The sequence below is a fragment of the Salmo trutta genome, chromosome 9, assembly GCF_901001165.1.
Source record: "Salmo trutta chromosome 9, fSalTru1.1, whole genome shotgun sequence".
NCBI classification, from domain to species: Eukaryota; Metazoa; Chordata; class Actinopteri; order Salmoniformes; family Salmonidae; genus Salmo; species Salmo trutta.
The window spans coordinates 5,534,227-5,555,367 of record NC_042965.1 but is presented as its reverse complement, the minus strand read 5'-3'; the positions used below and the strand labels follow the sequence as shown (position 1 = coordinate 5,555,367).

General features: G+C 41.1%; 1 protein-coding gene across 3 annotated transcripts in view; it reads left to right on the top strand.

The window, feature by feature from the left end:
- Positions 1 to 21,141, top strand: part of LOC115199761 (EGF-like repeat and discoidin I-like domain-containing protein 3) — a 301,549-nt gene that overhangs the window by 35,883 nt on the left and 244,525 nt on the right. For 2 of the 3 annotated variants that reach the window (XM_029762171.1, XM_029762170.1), the window contains exon 2: positions 6,208 to 6,282. The exons of the other annotated variant lie outside the window; for it this stretch is intronic. In XM_029762171.1, the coding sequence (XP_029618031.1) occupies positions 6,208 to 6,282 (75 nt within the window). The remainder of the gene's footprint in view (positions 1 to 6,207; positions 6,283 to 21,141) is intronic. 3 annotated transcript variants of the gene reach the window in all.

Genomic DNA, 21,141 nt, shown 5'->3' with positions numbered 1-21,141 from the left:
CCTTGGTTCCACCCCCATTCAGTGGCAGGGGTAAACCACAATGCCTTGGTGTTGGCACCAGCAGCAGAAAGTGTGATGAAGTGAGATAGTCAAAGGAAACACACTGCTACTTACAGAACCTCAAGCTGTAACACTGTGCAGGGTTTAGATACACCATATGCCTGACTGGCATTTGAGATCCACGAGAGGCACTTCGGCGTTAACGTCAGCTGGGTAACATTGTCAGCTAGAAGCTTCTTGGACCCCCTTGAGACTTGTCTATATTTGTGTGAAGTGTGGCTTGATTAGCTTTTGGTATTTCATGCTATTTGGCACTGCCATATTTTGAATTCAAGAGACAAACAGACAAGAACACAAGCAAATTGCGGCATATGTTATTACATAACTTTATTATCTATTCAATTGGACATGTGGTAGGCACTATAGAGTTTTGCAATTTGCCTGTGCAATTAGACAATATTTAATATTTCTCAACAAGTTCAGTTTAATAAAGTGGGATGAAGAGCTGAAGTAAACATTCAAATAACCTTGAGGGCTTTTACCACATGCATTAAGTATGTGGACACCCTTTGACATTAGTGGATTCGACTATTTCATCCACACCTGTTGCTGACAGGTTTATAAAATTGAGTACAATGCCATGCAATCTCCATAGGACACTGTCATAGGATGCCACCTTTCCAACAAGTCAGTTCATCAAATGTCTGCCCTGCTCGTGCTGTTATTGTAAAGTGGAAACTTCTCATCCACGAAGTGGTAGGCCAGACAAGCTCATAGAATGGGACCGCAGAGTGCTAGTGCGTAAAAAAACAACTGTCCTCAGTTGCAACACTCACTGCCGAGTTTCAAACTGCCTCTGGAAGCAGCGTCAGCAAAAGAACTGTTCATCGGGAGCTTCATGAAATGGGTTTCAATGTCCGAGCAGCCGCACACAAGCCTAATATCACCAAGCGTCAGCTAGAGTGGTGTAAAGTTAGCCGCCATTTTACTCTGGAGCAGTGGAAACGCGTGCTCTGGATTGATGAATTACACTTCAACATCTGGCAGTCCGATGAACGAATCTGGGTTTGGCGGAAGCCAGGACAACGCTACCTGCTTCAATGCATAGTGCCAACTGTAACATTTGGTGGATGAGGAATAATGGTCTGGGGATGTTTTTCATGGTTCGGCTAGCCCCCTTAGCTCCAGTGAAGGGAAATCTTAAAGCTACAGCATACAATGACATTTTAGATGATTCTGTGCTTCCAACTTTGTGGCAACAGTTTGGGGAAGGCCCTTTTCTCTTTCAGCATGACAATGCCCCTGGGCACAAAAGTGAGGTCTATACAGAAATGGTTTGTCAGTGTGGAAGAGCTTGACTGGCCTGCACAGAGCCCTGACCTCAACCCCATCAAACACCTTTGGGATGAATTGGAACGCCGACTGCAAGCCAGGCCTAATCGCCCAACATCCAATATCAGTTCCCAACCTCATGAATGCTCTGGTGGCTGAATGGTAGCATGTCCCAACATCTAGTGGAAAGCCTTCCCAGAATAGTGGAGGCTGTTATAGCAGCAAAGGGGGGACCAACTTCATATTAATGTCCATGATTTTGGAATGAGATGTTTGACGAGCAGGTGTCCACATACATTTGGTTTTGTAGTGTATTACACAACATTGGACTTTTCTAGATGTTGGTAGATGTAACCATGATTTACCTAGGCAACAGGTTGAGTTTGTAAAAAGCCCTGGTCCATGCTACAATTTAGTCTGTAAACCCCTGAACCCTACAGGCCCTGAGCAGAGTGCATTATGGTTGCCCCTCACCCATGATGAGGTGAAGTAGGATCTCTTCCTGAGACGGATGCCCTCTGTGTTCCCCTACAGGGCTTAGAGCTGGGCTAGCAGGGTAGGCAGTGCACAGTAATGAGGGCTATAAAAGTTAGAACATGGACCAGATTATTTAACATTGAAAAATACCTTTACTCCCACAGGGAAAAAAGCTGGGTGGAAAACTTTATTCAAAACAAAAAAATTATATGTAGTAAGTCTGAGTTTGACCACACTTATTTTGGCCAATATGGGGTTCCCGGAACTTTCTTACCACAAACAGTTTGAAAGCAATTTTGATTAAATCTCAGTATTGAGGAAATTAAGTGGTGGAGGTTGTCTTATGTGGATAGAAGCACTTGAATAGCTAAGTCAGACCAGGAGGCGGCGTACTGTTGGCCTCTGGCTGGGTTGGAAAGACCCTCAGTTCCTTTGAATGGTTTGGAAGGAGACATGGAGATTTATGTGACTGCTGAATCAGGTCTTTAGACAGAGAACCTAAAGTGAAGAGCGCATGTTTAAGTTCAAGCAATAATTATGTTTGGGAGAAGCCACCTACCTCACAGCGACCGAAGCACAACCACACCATGGTGATTATGGCTCTGGTTCGTCCCAAACCATGGTCACCGTGACTGTGACTGTAGTGATTTGGGATGCGTACGCAAAGGGCTGACATCATGTATATGAATGTCGGGTAAGCAAACGGTATAGTAGATGGAACATTGGCTGAGTTCAGGTCCAACATCATATAATTCAAAGTAACCTCTCAAAGTTGACATGATATTGTGATCCTTTGGCTTTCATCACATGCTGTATGTGTCATGCTATTAGTTTTGTTTATTTGAATTGATTTCATCACTGTCTGAACTTCCTCACAGCTTCGCTGCAGCTTGGATCCCATCAGCTCAGCAGAAGTATTTTACCCCGCAGGGGGCAAGTTTAAAGGACGCCTTCAGCGATTTACTTGATTCCCAGCACCACCAAAGACCTCACTCATCTTCAAACCCCTAGCATGCTAGCAGCAGAGCAGATCCATCTCTCAGGGCTGCGTCCTCCCCAAAGCAATCAATCTATTTGGAGCTGAACGGCCGGCCTGTTCCCTGACATTGCTACCTGCTACGGCTTTCACAGCGTTTGTGATGCTCTCTTTTATTCTCTCTTTTTATGTCCTCTTGTCGTCTGCTCAATTTCTTTTCTCTTTGTATTGTTTTAGAGCTGCCTTTCTTTCAGAACATATTCTTACTGTTGGCTTGTTAAGATCACAATGTCTGTCTTTCATGTTTGCCTGTGGTGCTTTGATTCTTCCTGCATACTTTTGTTGCATTTCTTCTCACTGTTCTTTCTCTTACCCATGACCAAACAAGCTAATTAACTTTAGCCACTGCATCCAGATGAGAGTGTCTTAGGCTTTTCTTTGATTAGAATCAAATATGTTCTAATCATTTGCCATGTGTTCAAAAAGCCTCATTGTACTTTTTTCACCTTCTTGTGATTTTCTGCCATTTGGTGAACCGACATGAAATGCAAGGATATAGGCCTTTTGCAATGTTAAATACTGCGGTTGGAACCTAACATTTCAAATTTGGAATCATTAGACCAAAGGACAGATTTTCACTGGTCTAATGTCCATTGCTCGACCAAGCAAGTAAGTCTCTTCTTCTTATTGGTGTCCTTTAGTAGTGGTTTCTTTGCAGCAATTCGACCATGGAGGCCTGATTCACGCAGTCTCTTCTGAACGGTTGATGTTGAGATGTGTCTGTTACTTGAACTCTGTGAAGCATTTATTTGGGCTGAAAAATAAATGCTTCACAGAGTTAGCTCCTGTGGAGTCCCAAGAAAAGCTAGACTAAAATAGCTTGTTGGAAATCTTTTTTTTTAGCATTTGTTGTACTAATATGCTATTCAAACAGGGATGCAAGCTTGCTCTTGTTTTCTAAATGTTAAATACAGCAGCCATAATAACTCACAGGGAGTTTGAAAGAAGAAAGACATTGTTTGGTTTTGATTGATTATGGGTCTAAATAACAGCTATAACCTATGTTCCCTGAAATGTTTTGGGGCACTGAGGAAACTTGAACATTGTTAGAATTTGGAGCAACATTTACAGTGAACACTTAGGCTGTACCCTTACAGTTTTAAACCGTGCCAATAGACTATTGTGGCTATTTGAGCATAATGTAGGCCTACAAGCAAAACCAATGCAGCAAATACCATAAATCCTCTACAGGATCGGTGGGTCCCCCACGAGACAGTTGAGCTAACGTAGGCTAATGTCATTATCAGGAGGTTGTAAGTAACAAGAACATTTCCCAGGACATAGACATATCTGATGTTGGCAGAAAGCTTAAATACTTGTTAGTCTAACTGCACTGTACAATTTACAGTAGCTATTACAGTGAAAGAATACCATGAGAGTGCACAGTTATGAACTTGAAAATGTATTAATAAACCAATTAGGCACATTTGGGCAGTCTTGATACAACATGTTGAACAGAAATGCAATGGTTCAAAGTTTGTCTAAAACTTTGCACATACACTGCTACCATCTAGTGGCCAAAATCTAAATTTCAGCTGGGCTGGAATAATACATTATGGCCTTTTTCTTGCATTTCAAATATGATGGTACAAAAAAAACATGTTTTTTTCATTGTATTATCTTTTACAATATCTAGTGTTATATTCTTTCTCCTACATTACTGTAACGCTTGCAGTAGTGGGTGTGGAGTCAGGCGCAGGAAACAGGAGTAGTTGCTAACGGGCTTTTAATGAATTTCACCGTAAAAGAAAAGTACACCCACGAAAACACAACTGGGTTTGATCCAACAAACACAAGGATCCTATAACATGTACCACTGCATAAACAACAGACGACAACAGAAAGTAAGCCCGCACACAGAACAGGTGGGGAAACGGGCTTAAATACTAAACTAAACACTAATCATACACAGGTGCAAACAATCAAGACAAAACCAACAGAAAAGGGAAAAAGGGATTGGTGGCAGCTAGTAGGCCGGTGACGACGACCGCCGAGCCCCACCCGAACAGGGAGAGGAGTCACCCTCGGCAGGAGTCGTGACAATTACTTCCACATTTCCACAAACTTCTAAGTGTTTCCTTTCAAATGGTATCAGGAATATGCATATCCTTGCTTCAGGTCCTGAGCTACAGGCAGTCAAATTTGGGTATGTCATTTTAGGCTAAAATTGAAAAAAAGGGGCAGATCCTTAAAGGATAACATTTTCACATGGGAATAGCTTTTGATTTATATGATATAGCCTATAGTGGACTATATGTGGTGTTCAATGCAGGCCTACATTGCATGAGACTTTTAAAAACATTTTACATTATGAAAAGCTTGCCATTAATGCATGACTTGGTCTGTAACACCAGGGGCCAAATAGGTGACTGTAAATGCTATTGTGTTGTATTCGCAAGAAACCACTTTACAAAATACAATGAATTATTATTACCATACAGAAAATTAGACAATGTAGGCTACCCCTCTGCCTATTGGTTTATTTGCATATTCAAGCCTGTCTCAAAATACAACCCTTCCCTTTTAATTAAGACAAGCTTTATACCTGACTGGCTTTTCAAAGACAGTTTGAAATGTAGCCTTCACGTTTTGTGCTCTTGTAGAAAACAGTAACTCCCCATTTGCTGATCTATACCTATCTATAACTGGGCTAATAACTCGCTAACGAGCAAAGAATATCAACAAATGTGCACAAGCGAGGCTCTGATCTGAAATCTCGCAGATGATTGAAAGACTATCAGTGAAGTTCAACCTCTTACGTCTCTGCTTTAGAATGACACTTCCGGTTTTGGTAGGAAATGCCAGGTTACCTGGGTTTTGGCAGGAAATACCAGGTTACCTTGGAGAAAAGTGATTTATTCTCGGGATGGAATATTTTTTACATGCCAGGAACATTTTAAACCGTAATAGTGACTACACACATGGATCCACTTTAGAGGAGGGTGTTTAAGAGCAGTGTGTAAAGATTATCAAACATCAGAGCAAAGCTAGGCCAATTAGAATGAGTCATGCCCGCAAACTTTGACTTTGAAGATGGAGTAGCGTTCTGTGCATATTACCAACCCAATAGAAGCTTGTGACCAGTCTGACACCAACTCACTCTCTGAACTGGTTTGAGTTCTAATCAGACTTGGGGTTCCAATTCTCCCTCATTAGATTATTTTGCCAAAAAAAAGACTCACAGGGAATTTGCCGTGTCAAGGCTTTTATTAAGTAATTCTAAGGACTCAAGCTACTCAAAATACTTCATTAAAGTATCATCAGTACTGCTGGCTGATCCAGCTGTCTGACCATTTTAATGAGCAGAGGGTTGTTCTCTAACCCCATGGGACCCTGTGTTCTTGTCTCCCCGTATCTTGCAGGGGAAGTTTACGAGCCTGATCCCTGCGAGAATGGGGCTGCCTGCCTCAATGTTCTGGCCGACGAATCCTTCGCATGTGAGTGTTGTACTGGTTTTTCAGGACCTAAACTTGTCTTAGTAGTGTGGAGGTTGGTAAGTGAGATCAGAAACACTTGCTGAAATGACACAGGTGTCCTCTGTGATTGTGTGTGCATGAGCACACTACCGGTCAAAAGTTTTAGAACACATACTCATTCAAGGGTTTTACTTTATTTTTACTATTTTCTACATTGTAGAAAAAGTCTTAAACAAATTAAAATATATTTTATATTTGAGATTCTTCAAATTGCCACTCTGCCTTGATGACAGCTTTGCACACTCTTGGCATTCTCTCAACCAGCTTCACCTTAAATGCTTTTCCAACAGTCTTGAAGGAGTTCCCACATATGCTGAGCACTTGTTGGCTGCTTTTCTTTCACTCTGCGGTCCAACTCTTCCCAAACCATCTCAATTTTGTTGAGGTCGGGGATTGTGGGGCCAGGTCATCTGATGTAGCACTCCATCACTCTCCTTCTTGGTACAATAGCCCTTACACAGCCTGGAGGTGTGTTGGGTCATTGTCCTGTTGAAAACAAATGATAGTCCCACTAAGCCCAAGCCAGATGGGATGGCGCATCACTTCAGAATGCTGTGGTAACCATGCTGGTTAAGTGTGTCTTGAATTATAAATAAATCACAGACAGTGTCACCAGCAAAGCACCCCCACACCATAACACCTCCTTCTCCAAATCAAATCAAACCATGCTTTGCAGTGGGAAATACACATGCAGATATCATCCCTTCACCCACACCGTGTCTCACAAAGGCACAGCGGTTGAGGTAACTCTGGGTCTTCCATTCCTGGCGGTTGATGTAGAAACTAGTAAAAAATAAATAAAAACTCTTGAATGTGTAGGTGATCTAAAACTTTTGACCGGTAGTGTATATCAAAACCCATCATGGCTCCGTGCTTTGTTGGTGTTTATGGATTGAAGGCTTGGGTTGCGCGTCTACAGTATGGTGTCAATGGTATCATATTTAACGGTTTCGCAAGTGGCGAGGTGTGCTCTGTTTGAATTGTTAAGATCATGTCCCATCTGGCGTGTGGCAGCTTGTCTCCTTGACTTTTGCTGTGCCCACCCTTCCCCATCATCCCTGCCTGCTCTCCTCATGGCAGTGAGACCCTTAATCCCAATTTACATGCTTCAGTCATCTGTACATGCCCATCCTAGAGATATAACATTTTCCTGCAAATGTTCCTCTCTCCTGCTCTATTTTGTGCTACCTCTTTTTTGCCACCCTTCCTCTGCATCCCTCTCACTCACGCCATCTCTCTCTCTCCCTCCCATGTGTATGTGCTTTATGTTTTATATACACATATGGCTATAAAAGTCATGAAAAATGTAAATGCGTGAAGCTAGGTCTTTGACAAAACCACATGTTAATCAGAATGCAACTACTGGGACTTTTAGAGAAGTGGAGAGCAGCAGCTGACTGGCATTTGCATATTATAACAGCTTTTACAAGACATTTTTGCAATCAATGCAATATTGCCTTTTCTCTGTTCTCTACTTATGTGGAATATTCCGCAAAGTGCATTTGGAAACACACAATAAATCCATTGTGGAAAGTTTTTTCAGAATACTGCTGAACAGCACAATAGCTACTGTATGACATTTGGAGTCTGCCTTGTCCTTAACTCTCTGGGAAGCTCTGTAGCATCTGACAGATTCAAATCAAATCAAATCCAATTGTATTAGTCACATGCGCCGAATTCAACAGGTGTAGACCTTACAGTGAAATGCTTACTTAAGAGCCCCTAACCAACAGTGCCTTTTCAAAAACAAATACAGATAAGAATAAGAGATAAAAGTAATAAGTAATTAAAGTGCAGCAGTAAAAAATAACAATATACAAAGGGGGGTGCTGGTACAGAGTCAATGTGCGGGGGCACTGGTTAGTTGAGGTAGTATGTACATGTAGGTAGAGTTATTAAAGTGACTATGCATAGATGACAGCAGAGAGTGGCAGGGGTGTGGAGGGGTGGTGTGAGGGAGGGCAATACAAATAATCTGGGCAGCCATTTGACTAGATGTTCAGGAGATTTATGGCTTGGGGGTAGAAGCCTCTTGGACCTAGACTTGGTGCTTTGGTACCGCTTGCCGTGTGGTAGTAGAGAGAACAGTCTATGGCTAGGGTCTTTGACAATTTTTAGGGCCTTCCTCTGACACCGCCTGGTATAGAGGTCCTGGATGGCAAATCAAATCAAATCAAATCAAATGTATTTATATAGCCCTTCTGACATCAGCTGATATCGCAAAGTGCTGTACAGAAACCCAGCCTAAATCCCCAAACAGCAAGCAATGCAGGTGTAGAAGCACGGTGGCTAGGAAAAACTCCCTAGAAAGGCCAAAACCTTGGAAGAAATCTAGAGAGGAACCAGGCTATGAGGGGTGGCCAGTCCTCTTCTGGCTGTGCCGGGTGGAGATTATAACAGCACATGGCCAAGATGTTCAAATGTTCATAAATGACCAGCATGGTCAAATAATAATTATCATAGTAGTTGTCGAGGGTGCAACAAGTCAGCAACTCAAGAGTAAGTGTCAGTTGGCTTTTTCATAGCTGATCTTTGAGAGTATCTCTACCGCTCCTGCTGTCTCTAGAGAGTTGAAAACAGCAGGTCTGGCACAGGTAGCACGTCCGGTGAACAGGTCAGGGTTCCAGCAGGTCTGGGACAGGTAGCACGTCCGGTGAACAAACTAACATGGTCCAAGCACACCAAGACAGTCGTGAAACGGGCACGACAAAACCTATTCCTGGCAGGAAGCTTGGCCCCAGTGATGTACTGGGCCGTTCGCACTACCCTCTGTAGTGCCTTGCGGTCGGAGGCCGAGCAGTCGCCATACCAGGCAGTGATGCAACCAGTCAGGATGCTCTCGATGGTGCAGCTGTACAACTTTTTGAGGATCTGAGGATTCATGCCAAATCTTTTCAGTCTCCTGAGGGGGAATAGGTATTGTCGTGCCCGCTTCACGACTGTCTTGGTGTGCTTGGACCATGTTAGTTTGTTTGTGATGTGGACACCAAGGAACTTGAAGCTCTCAACCTGCTCCACTGCAGCCCCGTCGATGAGAATGGGGGCGTGCTCGGTCCCCTTTTTCCTGTAGTCCACAATCATCTCCTTTGTCTTGATCACGTTGAGGGAGAGGTTGTTGTCCTGGCACCACACGGCCAGGCCTCTGACTTCCTCCCTATAGGCTGCCTCGTTGTTGTCTGTGATCAGGCCTACCACTGTTGTGTCATCGGCAAATTTAATGATGGTATTGGAGTCGTGCCTGGCCGTGCAGTCATGAGTGAACAGGGAGATTCTTAGCTCTGCCTGGAAGAAATGTGAGCTTTGAGACCTTGACATCTCATCCACATAACAGATTGGGCTTGTAGGAGACTGTATTTGATGCACCAGAACAAAAACTTAAGAATGATATGTTAAAACACGGTGGGGGTGAATAAGCTCTGCTGTGCCTGTGACAAAGGATCTCCAATTCCTCTTAGTGTGCATGTTTATTTGTCCTCTATCATTTATCATCTGTAATTTTCTTCCGAAATGTACAAAGATTTGAAATGATTCAATCACAAAATGGATGTATCCCATTGCATTAAATGATGCGTCAATTTCTGTTGCAATTCATCTCTCATACGGTGCTTACACCATGAGGTAGCACAGCCATATCACACTGAATGTGGATACAAACACAATTGTTTTACTGCCATGTGTAGATGGGATGTTCCTCATTAAATTCACCTCAGGTAACTTTGCAAGCAGCTGCTCCGACATGATCTTTATGTGGAACGGACAGTGCTATTGAGCACCTCCAAGCTGACACGCGATTGGTTTCTCACGGAGACACTTCAAAGCAGATGTAGAAAACGTATTGATTGAAAGTAGAAGACCGATGATCTTTCACAATCAGTAAGTGGATGTGTGACTATTGGCCTGAGATGAAATGGTGAAAGCATTCTTCTAGTCTGTCAGACAAATGTTTTTTCTTTGACCTTTTCTTATGCTCAGAAGACCAATTTGATGCTCAATATTACATTTGGTCTTTTGACACATTTGAAAATGTTATTTTTACATGCAAATCATTATAATTTGGTTGCAAGATGTTTAAAAGACGTAATGCATCCCTAATATGAGGCAGATGAGTAGTAACAGAGACTCAAAGCTCATTCTAAAGAGTGCAGTATGTTTATTCTTTTACTAATGCTACATGTCAACGTAGCAGCTAGTGGTTTTTGGATGGCTTTACCCATCACTTCTACAGTGCTGACAAGACTGGAAAATGGAAAGGATGAAGACAGGACTAGAGAAAGAAACAGAGGGCCATTGTTTCTTATTCTACTGGGTACAGCGAGGAAGCATCAAACAACCTTGCGTGTGTGATTGAGTGTGTGCAGGCGTGTAACTTGTGGGGGGGACAGCGGGGTCATGACCTTCCCCTATATTAGAGACAGACTAATTTAACCCCCTCAATAATAGACCATGATGAACTTGTTGGATTGGAAATCATTTCCCCACCGTAGCTACTGGCTTTCTGTGTTTTTACAGTACACAGTACTACTAATTCATAATTTTATGATTGGATCCCCCCTAGCCACAAATTCTGCTTTTGGTTTGGCATGTTCCTCAGAGGCTGTGGCTTGTGAAGTAAAAGTTGTGCATGGCTTGTAAGGAGATGGAGCAATAGCTCCTATCTTTCTCTCTCCCGCCTCTTTTTTTAGAAACCCTTCATTCTGTGAGATATCATAAAAAATAAAGAAGTACAGTCACATTTAACATGGTAAATTCATAATCATAAATAAGAATTATATAGAAAATAATATTTTTCAAATTGATAAGGTTTCTATTGCGAAGTGAAAAGATGTGCATCTCATGTGAGCACTATTTCTCTAAACAAGTGGAAATTGGTAATGGTTATATTGGGCTAAATTTTGTGAGTTCAAAGACAATGTTGGTAGTATTATAAACTTTAATTAAACTGGTTTTCTAATAGGTTAAATAATTAGAGAAGGGCTGTTTCTCTGAACCTCAGGCACTAGGCATTGAGCCTAGTGCCATCAAGCCTGTTTCTCTCCCCAAACAGAAACAGCCTGCCTGTCTCACAGACTCTCACCAGCAGCATTCACCTATCCTTATGTACAGTATGTTTAGAAAACACATGTTATTGCTCACTCCTCATGCTAATGCTTAAAGCACTCCTCATGTTAATAGTCACCCTAAGAATACTTCCAGAACCACATTTATGATTTATTTTAGTTGAGAAGATCAACATAAAAAATTGACAGAGATGCATAGCAGTAACCTGGTTTATTCATCCTTTGTGATTTTTTTCATCTTGATTTCAATATGGAAGGGAAAAGGTACTGGTGTTTGTATGTACTGTTTCTTGATGAATTAAAGGTATTCTTATACCATATTTTTGTTTAACAATAGTAGCAGTTCATTGAATTCATCCCCCATGATGAAAGGCGGGGCATGACTGAAAACATTTGTGAAGCACTGATCTAGCTAATGTTTAGCATAAATACAGATGGGCAACCCATAGCTTATTGTATGCTGCATCAGTTGGAATACAGGTGTTAATGCTTATTGCTAAATAACACACCATCCTTATAATATGGACTATTATGTTGTTCATTTTGCAAAGGAAAATTATACTCTAATGGTCTCACCATCATTTTATCTCAATTAATTTTGGAGTAGAAAAGTCACTAAGGCTGCGTTCAGTATGAAGAAAGGTAACGCAACGTTCAACTAAACAGAAACAGTGCTGTTCTGAGTGACCAGTTGAAAAACTGGGAGGGGTTAGGTTGTGGGTTCAAAATGCACCGCTGCCCTTCAAGCTTCAAGCCACACCCCGCCACCCCCACCAAACGGAGCAAACGTAGGCTACCTCTGTTCAAGAACATTGAAGAACGTTTTGGGGAAACTTGATGTTCATTTCAAGCCATTGCGCAACGTAGCAATGTTCAATTAAACTGAACGCACCCCAAAACTGACTTAATCACAGTCAATCTACTACCAACAACAGTTTAAAGTAATAGCAACATTATTTGTATTTCAGTTGTGGTTGGGATATATTGAAAACATTTTCAGGAAAGATTTGGATGTATTTTACCTTCAAAATGCACCAGAAACAACAATTTCACAGCTATTTCTTAACATTTTCATATGTGAGTTCCAAATATCTCTATCGGTCACCCCAGCATGAGTTGTTTTATGGACGTGATGTCAGAATGCACTCTGTTCCAAACTGTGATTATTAGGCAACAGGACAGTTAACATGCGCTGCCTGCTAATTATCTATAGGCTGTGTTTCAACTTGTCAATTTCAAATTATTTTCTAACAAGTTATATTTTCAAACAACAGTTTAATTTGAGGTGTGTTCCACCTCCTCATTAATTTACATAGATGTAGCCCATTTCAGCATTACAGACAATTTATGTTTGAGGCTTTACTGAGATGGACAAACTTCTCTCTTCGAGCACCAGCCCATGCACTTCACCAATGTTTGCACAGATCAAGTATGCAGATATTTGTGCAGTCTTGCACGAATTGGAACATTTTCTGGTTGGTGCTCGCATTGCTTTGTTGTTTTCCTTACAAATAATAACTTTGGACATGTGTGCGTTCCTATCAAAGTAATCTCCATATTTTCTGTATATCGTGTTGTCGTTTCTACTGTAGGCGCATACAGTATGTATGTGTGTGTATATATATATATATATATATATATATATATATGTGTGTATGGATGGAGAATAATGTATTTCCAGTTTTAACAGTACTGGTGACAAATAATGCATTCCGATTATTGCATAGATTGTAATGTACACTCATGATGGGTGTAAAATACTTTTTTGAAGGTTGTACTGATTATAATTAGCTAATGCTATGTGTATGTATGGCGCCATGTTTATTGACATTATAGAATGCATTCTGGGTGTCACGTAAACATCTGTCAGACCAAAGATGTTATAATAAGGTGAAGGAATGGTTCACTCTTCTTTCTGGTAAACTTCCAGAAGTGAATGAAGGGAAGTGAATGATCGTAGACGACACAAAACACGCATACTATAAACAGACCAAACTCATCTTGTCTCCTCTTATTATTTTTGGTTGATGCGAAAAAACAAACATGGTGGCGTGCACAAACTACCCATCATCGGATTACTTTCAATTTCTAGAAAGTGTTTTACTCAATTATTTTGATCAGTGGTGAGCTCAACTATGATGTGATTAATTATAAATAGTAATTGCTATTAGCTAATTCATATAGCAGTTTCTGTCAGCCGAGAGTTATAAAAATATGACCGCTTGTGTTACTTCAATCTGTCCTCAGTCACCTCTTTCAATGCTAGGACAAATATAGCCTACGTTTTCCAGTTTGGATGTTATGTGTTATGCTGTAGCTACTTCTGTGAATGTTTGAACATTGCATCCAAAAATAAACTGGTCACATTCTGGACATAAATTTGTAAGGACTGTGTTTGTGCAAAATATTTCTGTGTAAAAACTGTGTGGCCAGCTCAAATGCTCTGAATAAGCGCTCTAATCACACCGGTTTGAGCGTATGCTGCAGGGACAACTGTGGAATGATCACACCCGTTTGTATGTGTGAAAAGGTAAAAAAATATCTCCTGAGGGGCATGCCCCCAGACTCACCTAAAAGGGTGTTGACCCCGGAACCCATTGACCCTGACCACCCAATATTTGTATTTGTGACCCACTAGTTAGATTCAGTCCTATGTAGCAACATTTGAAATTGTGTTTTTTACATTGGATAAAATCGAGACTCAGAGCTAGAAAATGGTATATCATACAATGCAGTTGAGGAACAATGGGAAAGCAATTCTGCTTTGAAAGTTGATCAACTTGTTTACCCCATCAAAATGGCCCTTGAATGTTTTGGTACACCTACTGGAGAGCTTTTCTTTGTCTACACCTATTCAGCATCGTTCACACCCTCTTAAGCCTTAGCCCCACCCATCTCTTTAAAGATTCACATGTGAGGCCATGTGCTAAACAGAGTGAATAAGGTAATGTAGTAAACATCCAAAGATTAGTAAACAACCAAATATTTCTAAAAGTGGTTATAGTAGAAGTTAAAAAAACACTTTATATAGGCCTATATCCTAGTCCGACTTTCGTGCAGGTTAGGTTATTTTTCACATTACGGTCACTGATAAACAAAAAATATCAATGTTTATTTGTCACATGCACAGGATACAGAAGGTGTAAATGGTACAGTGAAATTGTTACTTGCATGGTGAAGGTTTATGTTTTGACATGTAGCTAGCTTGCTAAACAATTAACCATAATCCCAACTGATAATACCATGCATGAATCTGCAGGTCTATAGGAGAAAGCCCTGCCTCCAGCTGTTTGCTTAGAAATTCTAGGGACAATAAGGAGGCCTGCGTCTTGTGACCGTAGCGTACATGTAGGTATGTACGGCAGGACCAAATCAGAAAGATAGGTCAGAGCAAGCCCATGTAATTCTTTGTAGGTTAGCAGTAAATCCTTGAAATCAGCCCTAGCCATAACAGGAAGCCAGTTTAGAGAGGCTAGCACTGGAGTAATATGATCACATTTTTTGGTTCAAGTCAAGATTCTAGCAGCCATGTTTAGCACTATCTGAAGTTTATTTAGTGCTTTATCCGGGTAGCCGGAAAGTAGAGCATTGCAGTAGTCTAAACCAGAAGTGACAAAAGCATGGATACATTTTCTGCATAATTTTTGGACAGAAAGTTTCAGATTTTTGCAATGTTACGTCGATGGAAAAACAGCTGTCCTTGAAACAGTCTTGATTGTTCATCAAAAGAGAGATCAGGGTTCAGAGTAACGCGAAGATCCTTCACATTTTTATTTGAGACAACTGTACAACCATCAAGATTAATTGTCAGATCCAATAGAAGATCTCTTTGTTTCTTGGGACCTAGAACTAGCATCTCTGTTTTGTCTGAGTATAAAAGTAAAACATTTGCCGCCATCCACTTCCTTATGTCTGAAACACAGGCTTCCAGGGAGGGCAATTTTGGGGCTACACCATGTTTCGTAAAAATGTACAGCTGTGTATCGTCTGCATAGCAGTGAAAGTTAACATTATGTTTCCGAATGACATTCCAAAGAGGTAAAATATATAGTGAAAACAATAATGGTCCTAAAACAGAACCTTGAGGAACACCAACATTTACAGTTGATTTGTCAGAGGACAAACCATCCACAGAGACAAACTGATGTCTTTCAGACAGTTAAAATTTAAACCAGGCCAGAACTTGTCCTTGTAAACAAATTTGGGTTTCCAATCTCTCCAAAATAATGTGGTGATTGATGGTATCAAAAGCAGCACAAAGGTCTAGGAGCCCAAGGACAGATGCAGAGCCTTGGTCTGGCACCATTAAAAGGTAATTTACCACCTTTAAGAGTGCAGTCTCAGTGCTATGATGGGGTCTAAAACCAGACTGAAGGATTTTGTATACATTGTTTGTCTTCAGGAAGGCAGTGAGTTACTGCACAACAGCTTTTTCTCAAATTTTTGAGAGGAATGTGATATTCGATATAGGCCGATAGTTTTTATATTTTCTGGGTCAAGGTTTGGCTTTTTCAAGAGTGGCTTTATTACTGCCAATTTTAGTGAGTTTGGTACACAGGAGGCGTTTATTATGTTCAACATAGGAGGGCCAAGCACAGGAAGCAGCACTTTCAGTAGTTTAGTTGGAATAGGGTCCAGTATGCAGCTTGAAGTTTTAGAGGCCATGACTATTTTCATCAGTGTGTCAAGAGATAAAATATTAACCACTTGAGAATCTCCCTTGATCCTAGGTCCTGGCAGTGTTTTGCGAACTCAGGAAAACTGAGCATTGGAGAAATATGCAGATTTACAGAGGAGTCCGTAATTTGCTTTCTAATGATCATGATCCTTTTCGTCAAAGAAGTTCATTAATTTATTACTGCTGAAGTAAAAGTAATCCTCTTTTGGGGAATGCTGCTTTTTATTTAGCTTTCTTACAGTATGAAAAACACATTTTGGATTGTTCTTATTCTCCTCAAATAAGTTGGAAAAATAGGATGATCGAGCAGCAGTGAGGGCTCTTCGATACTGCATGGTACTGTCTTTCCAAGCTAATCGGAAGACTTCCAGTTTGGTGTAGTGCCATTTCCATTCCAATTTTATGGAAGCTTGCTTCAGGGCTCGGGTATTTTCTATAAACCAGGGAGCTAGTTTCTTATGACAAATGTTTTGTTTTTAGGGGTGCGACTGCATCTAGGGTTTTACGCAAGGTTTCATTTTGTTCCTAAGTTAGGTGGTTAACCAATTTTTGTACTCTGACGTCCTTGGGTAGGTGGAGGGAGTCTGGAAGGGCATCTAGGATTCTTGGGGTTGTCCGAGAATTTATAGCACAGCTTTTCATGATTCTTGGTTGGGGTCTGAGCAGATTATTTGTTGCGATTGCAAATGTAATAAAATTGTGGTCCGCTAGTCCAGGATTATGAGGAACAACATTAAGATCCACAATATTTATTCCACGGGACAAAACTAGGTCCAGAGTATGACTGTGGCAGTGAGTAGGTCCAGAGACATGTTGGACTCGAAAGCCTTTTGGAATGGGTCTGTGGACTTTTCCATGTGAATATTAAAGTCACCAAACATTTGAATATTATCTGCCATGACTACAAGGTCCGATAGGAATTCAGGGAACTCAGTGAAGAACGCTGTATACGGCCCAGGAGGCCTGTAACCAGTAGCTATAAAAAGTGATTGACTAGGCTGCATAGATTTCATTACTAGAAGCTCAAAAGATGAAAATGCTGTAATTTTTGTAAATGTAAATTTGCTATCGTAAATGTTAGCAACACCTCTGCCTTTGCAGGATGCGTGGGGATATGGTCTCTTTTGTAACCTGGAGGAGAGGCCTCATTTAACACAGTAAATTCATCAGGTTTAAGCCAAGTTTGTCATGCCAATCACATCAAGATTATGATCAGTGATTAGTTCATTGACTAAAACTGCCTTGGAAGTGAGTGATCTAACATTAAGTAGCCCTATTTTGAGATATGACAATCTCTTTCAATAACGACAGGAATGGAGGTCTTTATTCCAGTGAGATTGCTAGAGCGAACACCGCCATGTTTAGTTTTGCCCATCCTAGATCGAGTCACGGCCTCAATGGGAAGAGCTGAGCTGACTACACTGACTATGCTAGTGGCAGACTCCACTAAGCTGGCAGGCTGGCTAACAGCCTGCTGCCTGGCCTGCACCCTATCTCATTGTGGAGCTAGAGGTGTTAGAGCCCTGTCTATGTACGTAGATAAGATGAGAGCATCCCTCCAGCTAGGATGGAGTCCGTCACTCCTCAGCAGGCCAGGCTAGGTCCAGTTTGTGGGTGAGTCACAGAAAGAGGGCCAATTATCTACAAATTCTATCTTTTTGGAGAGTCAGAAAACAGTGTTCAACCAGCGATTTAGGTGTGCGACTGCTGTAGAGCTCATCACTCCCCCTAACTGGGAGGGGGCTAGAGACAATTACTCGGTGACAACACATCTTTCTAGCTGATTTACACGCTGAAGATATGTTGCACTTGGTGACCTCTGACTGTTTCATCCTAACATCGTTGGTGCCAATGTGCATAACAATATCCCTATACTCTCTACACTCACCAGTTTTAGCCTTAGCCAGCACCATCTTCAGATTAGCCTTAACGTTGGTAGCGCTGCCCCCTGATAAACAGTGTATGGTCACTGGTACATTCTTTTTAAGTCTAATATCGCGGGTAATAGAGTCGCCAATGACTAGGGTTTTCAATTTGTCAGAGCTAATGGTGGGAGGCTTCGGCATTTCAGACCCCGTAATGGGTGGAGGAGAGACCAGAGAAGGCTCAGTCCCTGACTCGCTGCCTAATTGGTAAAACCGTTAGAAAGTTTCTGTTGGCTGAATGACCGACACCGGTTAAGCATTCCTACAGCATTTCCTTCCAGAAGCCATTAGAAATTGTCCGGCTGCGGGGACTGTGCGAGGGGATTTATACTACTATGTGTACTTATTGGTGGCACTGACGCTGTTTCATCCTTTCCTCAACTTAAAGTACCCTTGCCTAACGATTGTTTCTGAAGCTGGGCTTGCAGCACGCCTATCCTCACCATAAGGCGATCGTTCTCCTGTATATTATGAGTACAGTGACTGCAACTAGAAGGCATAATGCTAATGTTACTACTTAGCTTCGGCTGGTGGAGGTCGTGTAAAACCATGTCCAGATAAAGCATCCGGGGTGAAAAAGTTGAATGAACCAACTGGGCTTGTTATTAAGGCACATGAAAGTGGTCCTAAAAAAGAAAAAGTTTACCTTCTAATGGCTCTCCTATGAAGTAGTGACCCGAGTCACTTATGTTTGTAAAAAAACAAGCCAAATCACAAAAGTGTCTGAACCCTTTTATAACACTCCATTTACAGAAAAAAGATTTACTTCAGAAATTGGAAAATTCTCTTTTAAAGGGCGAAGACAAATATAGCGTAATGCGTTGGCACCCAGGTGCTAACGTGTCTCTCTCCTCAGTGAATGAATAACATCAATGGATGAATCGGCAATAGAAACCAGATATAAACTGGTAATTGTGCACATGACTTCAATTTAATTTCAATTAACTGAATCATGAGAATGAAGAGGGTCACTGAATTGTAATAATTGTGGCAGCAGCCTGTCCTGCTCTTGCTCTTCCCCATGCACACAACAGCTCACACCCGGAGAAATACACCTCTTTTTCCTTTCTACTTTGTCAGAAGAAGATGTAACTGGTCTGTATTACTTACTATAACTCTAGTACTAATCAAATCAACAAATCAAATTTATCAAATGTATTACACTGTTTTTACTGTAAGAGAAATTAAAATTGGTGAGACCTACGTGTTGCAGTGTGCCTTTGCAGAATAATGCAAAACATATCCTTGACTAACTTTTCCTGGATATATTTTCATGAATATTTCCATTTGTTTATGCATTATTTTCACAGACATACCTTTATGCAATGCATTCTTTACAATTGGTTATGCACCGTTTATTAAACATATTTATCAAATGTTGGAACTTACCTTTACTGCAAATCATTTGACCTCTTATGAATCTACAAATACAATGTATCAAATGTATTGCACTGTAATGTTTTTATTGTAAGGCAGTGAACACTATTCATAATAAGGGTCACAAGGAGAAAATCGGACCTCTCTGAAATGAAAATAGATGGCTCTCCCTTCAGCAAAATATATTTTAACTAAACCTTCCACGAATGCTTGAAAAAAAACAAGTTAGCCTCCCCTGTACCCAAAATAATATACTGAACAAAAATATAATGTTTCATGAGTCGAAATAAAAGATCTGATAAATTTTCCATAATCACAAAAAGCGTATTTCTCTAAAATGTTGTTCACAAATTTGTTTACATCCCTTTTAGTGAAAAATGTTCCTTTGCCAAGATAATCCATCCACCTGACAGGCGTGGCATATCAAGAAGCTTAAACAGCACCTTGTGCTGGGGACAATAAAAGGCCACTCTAAACTGTGCACACAACACAATGCCATAGATGTCTCAAGTATTGAGGGAGCGTACAATTGAGATGCTGACTGAAGGAATGTCCACCAGAGCTGTTGCCATAGAATGCAATTTGAATGCACAGAGATACCGAGACAAGATGCTGAGGCCCATTGTTGTGCCTTTAAACTGCCGTCATCACCTAATGTTTCAGCATGATAATGCACAGCCCCATGTCGTAAGGAACTTTACACAATTCCTTTAAGCTGTAAATGTCCCAGTTCTTCCATGGCTTGCATACACACCAATAATGTTACCCATTGAGCGTGTTTGGGATGCTCTGGATCAACATGTACGACAGCGTGTTCCAGTTCCTGCCAATATCCAACAACTTCACACAGCCATTGAGGGGGAGTGGGACAACATTCCACAGGCCACAATCAACAGCCTGATCAACTTTATGCGAAGGAGATGTGTCAGGCTGCATGAGGCAAATGGTGGTCACACAAGATCCACACACCTATCTTCTAAAAAAGATATCTGTATTCCCAGTCATGTGGAATCCAAAGATTAGGGCCTAACGAAGGTATTTCAATTGACTGATTTCCTTATGAACAGCAACTTAGTTAAATCTTTGAAATTGTTGCATGTTGTGTTTTATTTTTTTTGTTCAGCGTAATTAAAACAAAGTGGATAGCAGAGAACATGTCTACCGTTTACCCTCACTTCTTGGACAGACCAGAGCCTTAGTTTAGAAACTGTTCTTTGTCCTGTAACCATTACATGGCAACGCAGGAATTTTAATAGCGCACAGGGCTGCGGGCCAGAAGGTTGTGGGTTCGCAGACCACCGTGGATAAGAGTAGAGTGGAAAGATCTCCTACTGACGCTGAAAAAATGTAAGCTTTAACTGCTGGCTACTCCTCTTCCATGGCTGAACCTTTAATGCATTGGCTAAATCAGGGTCACACAGTGTTTCTTGGTAGTCTTAAACAAATCTACTTTCAAACAAAAGTATACACCTCACACACATGGTTATGGGCTTAAAAGAAGTCACCTTTACCATGTAAGATATAGGTGCGACCTAGTCATTCATTTTAAATGTTCTATTGACATACTGTCTTGCAAAGTTCTTATCCGTTCCTTGCTAGATAGCCAACTACAGCTAACTTACAGTCACGTCAAACAGTGCAGCCAGAATGACAACAGTAGCTGCAATTGCATTTGTTTAAGCTGTTTTCTAGTGACATGTATTTGGATACAACTGTAACAATGAGCTAATGAGGCGCAATTTCACCTGGAATTGAATATGTGCTCTCTTGTCAGGGAACTGTT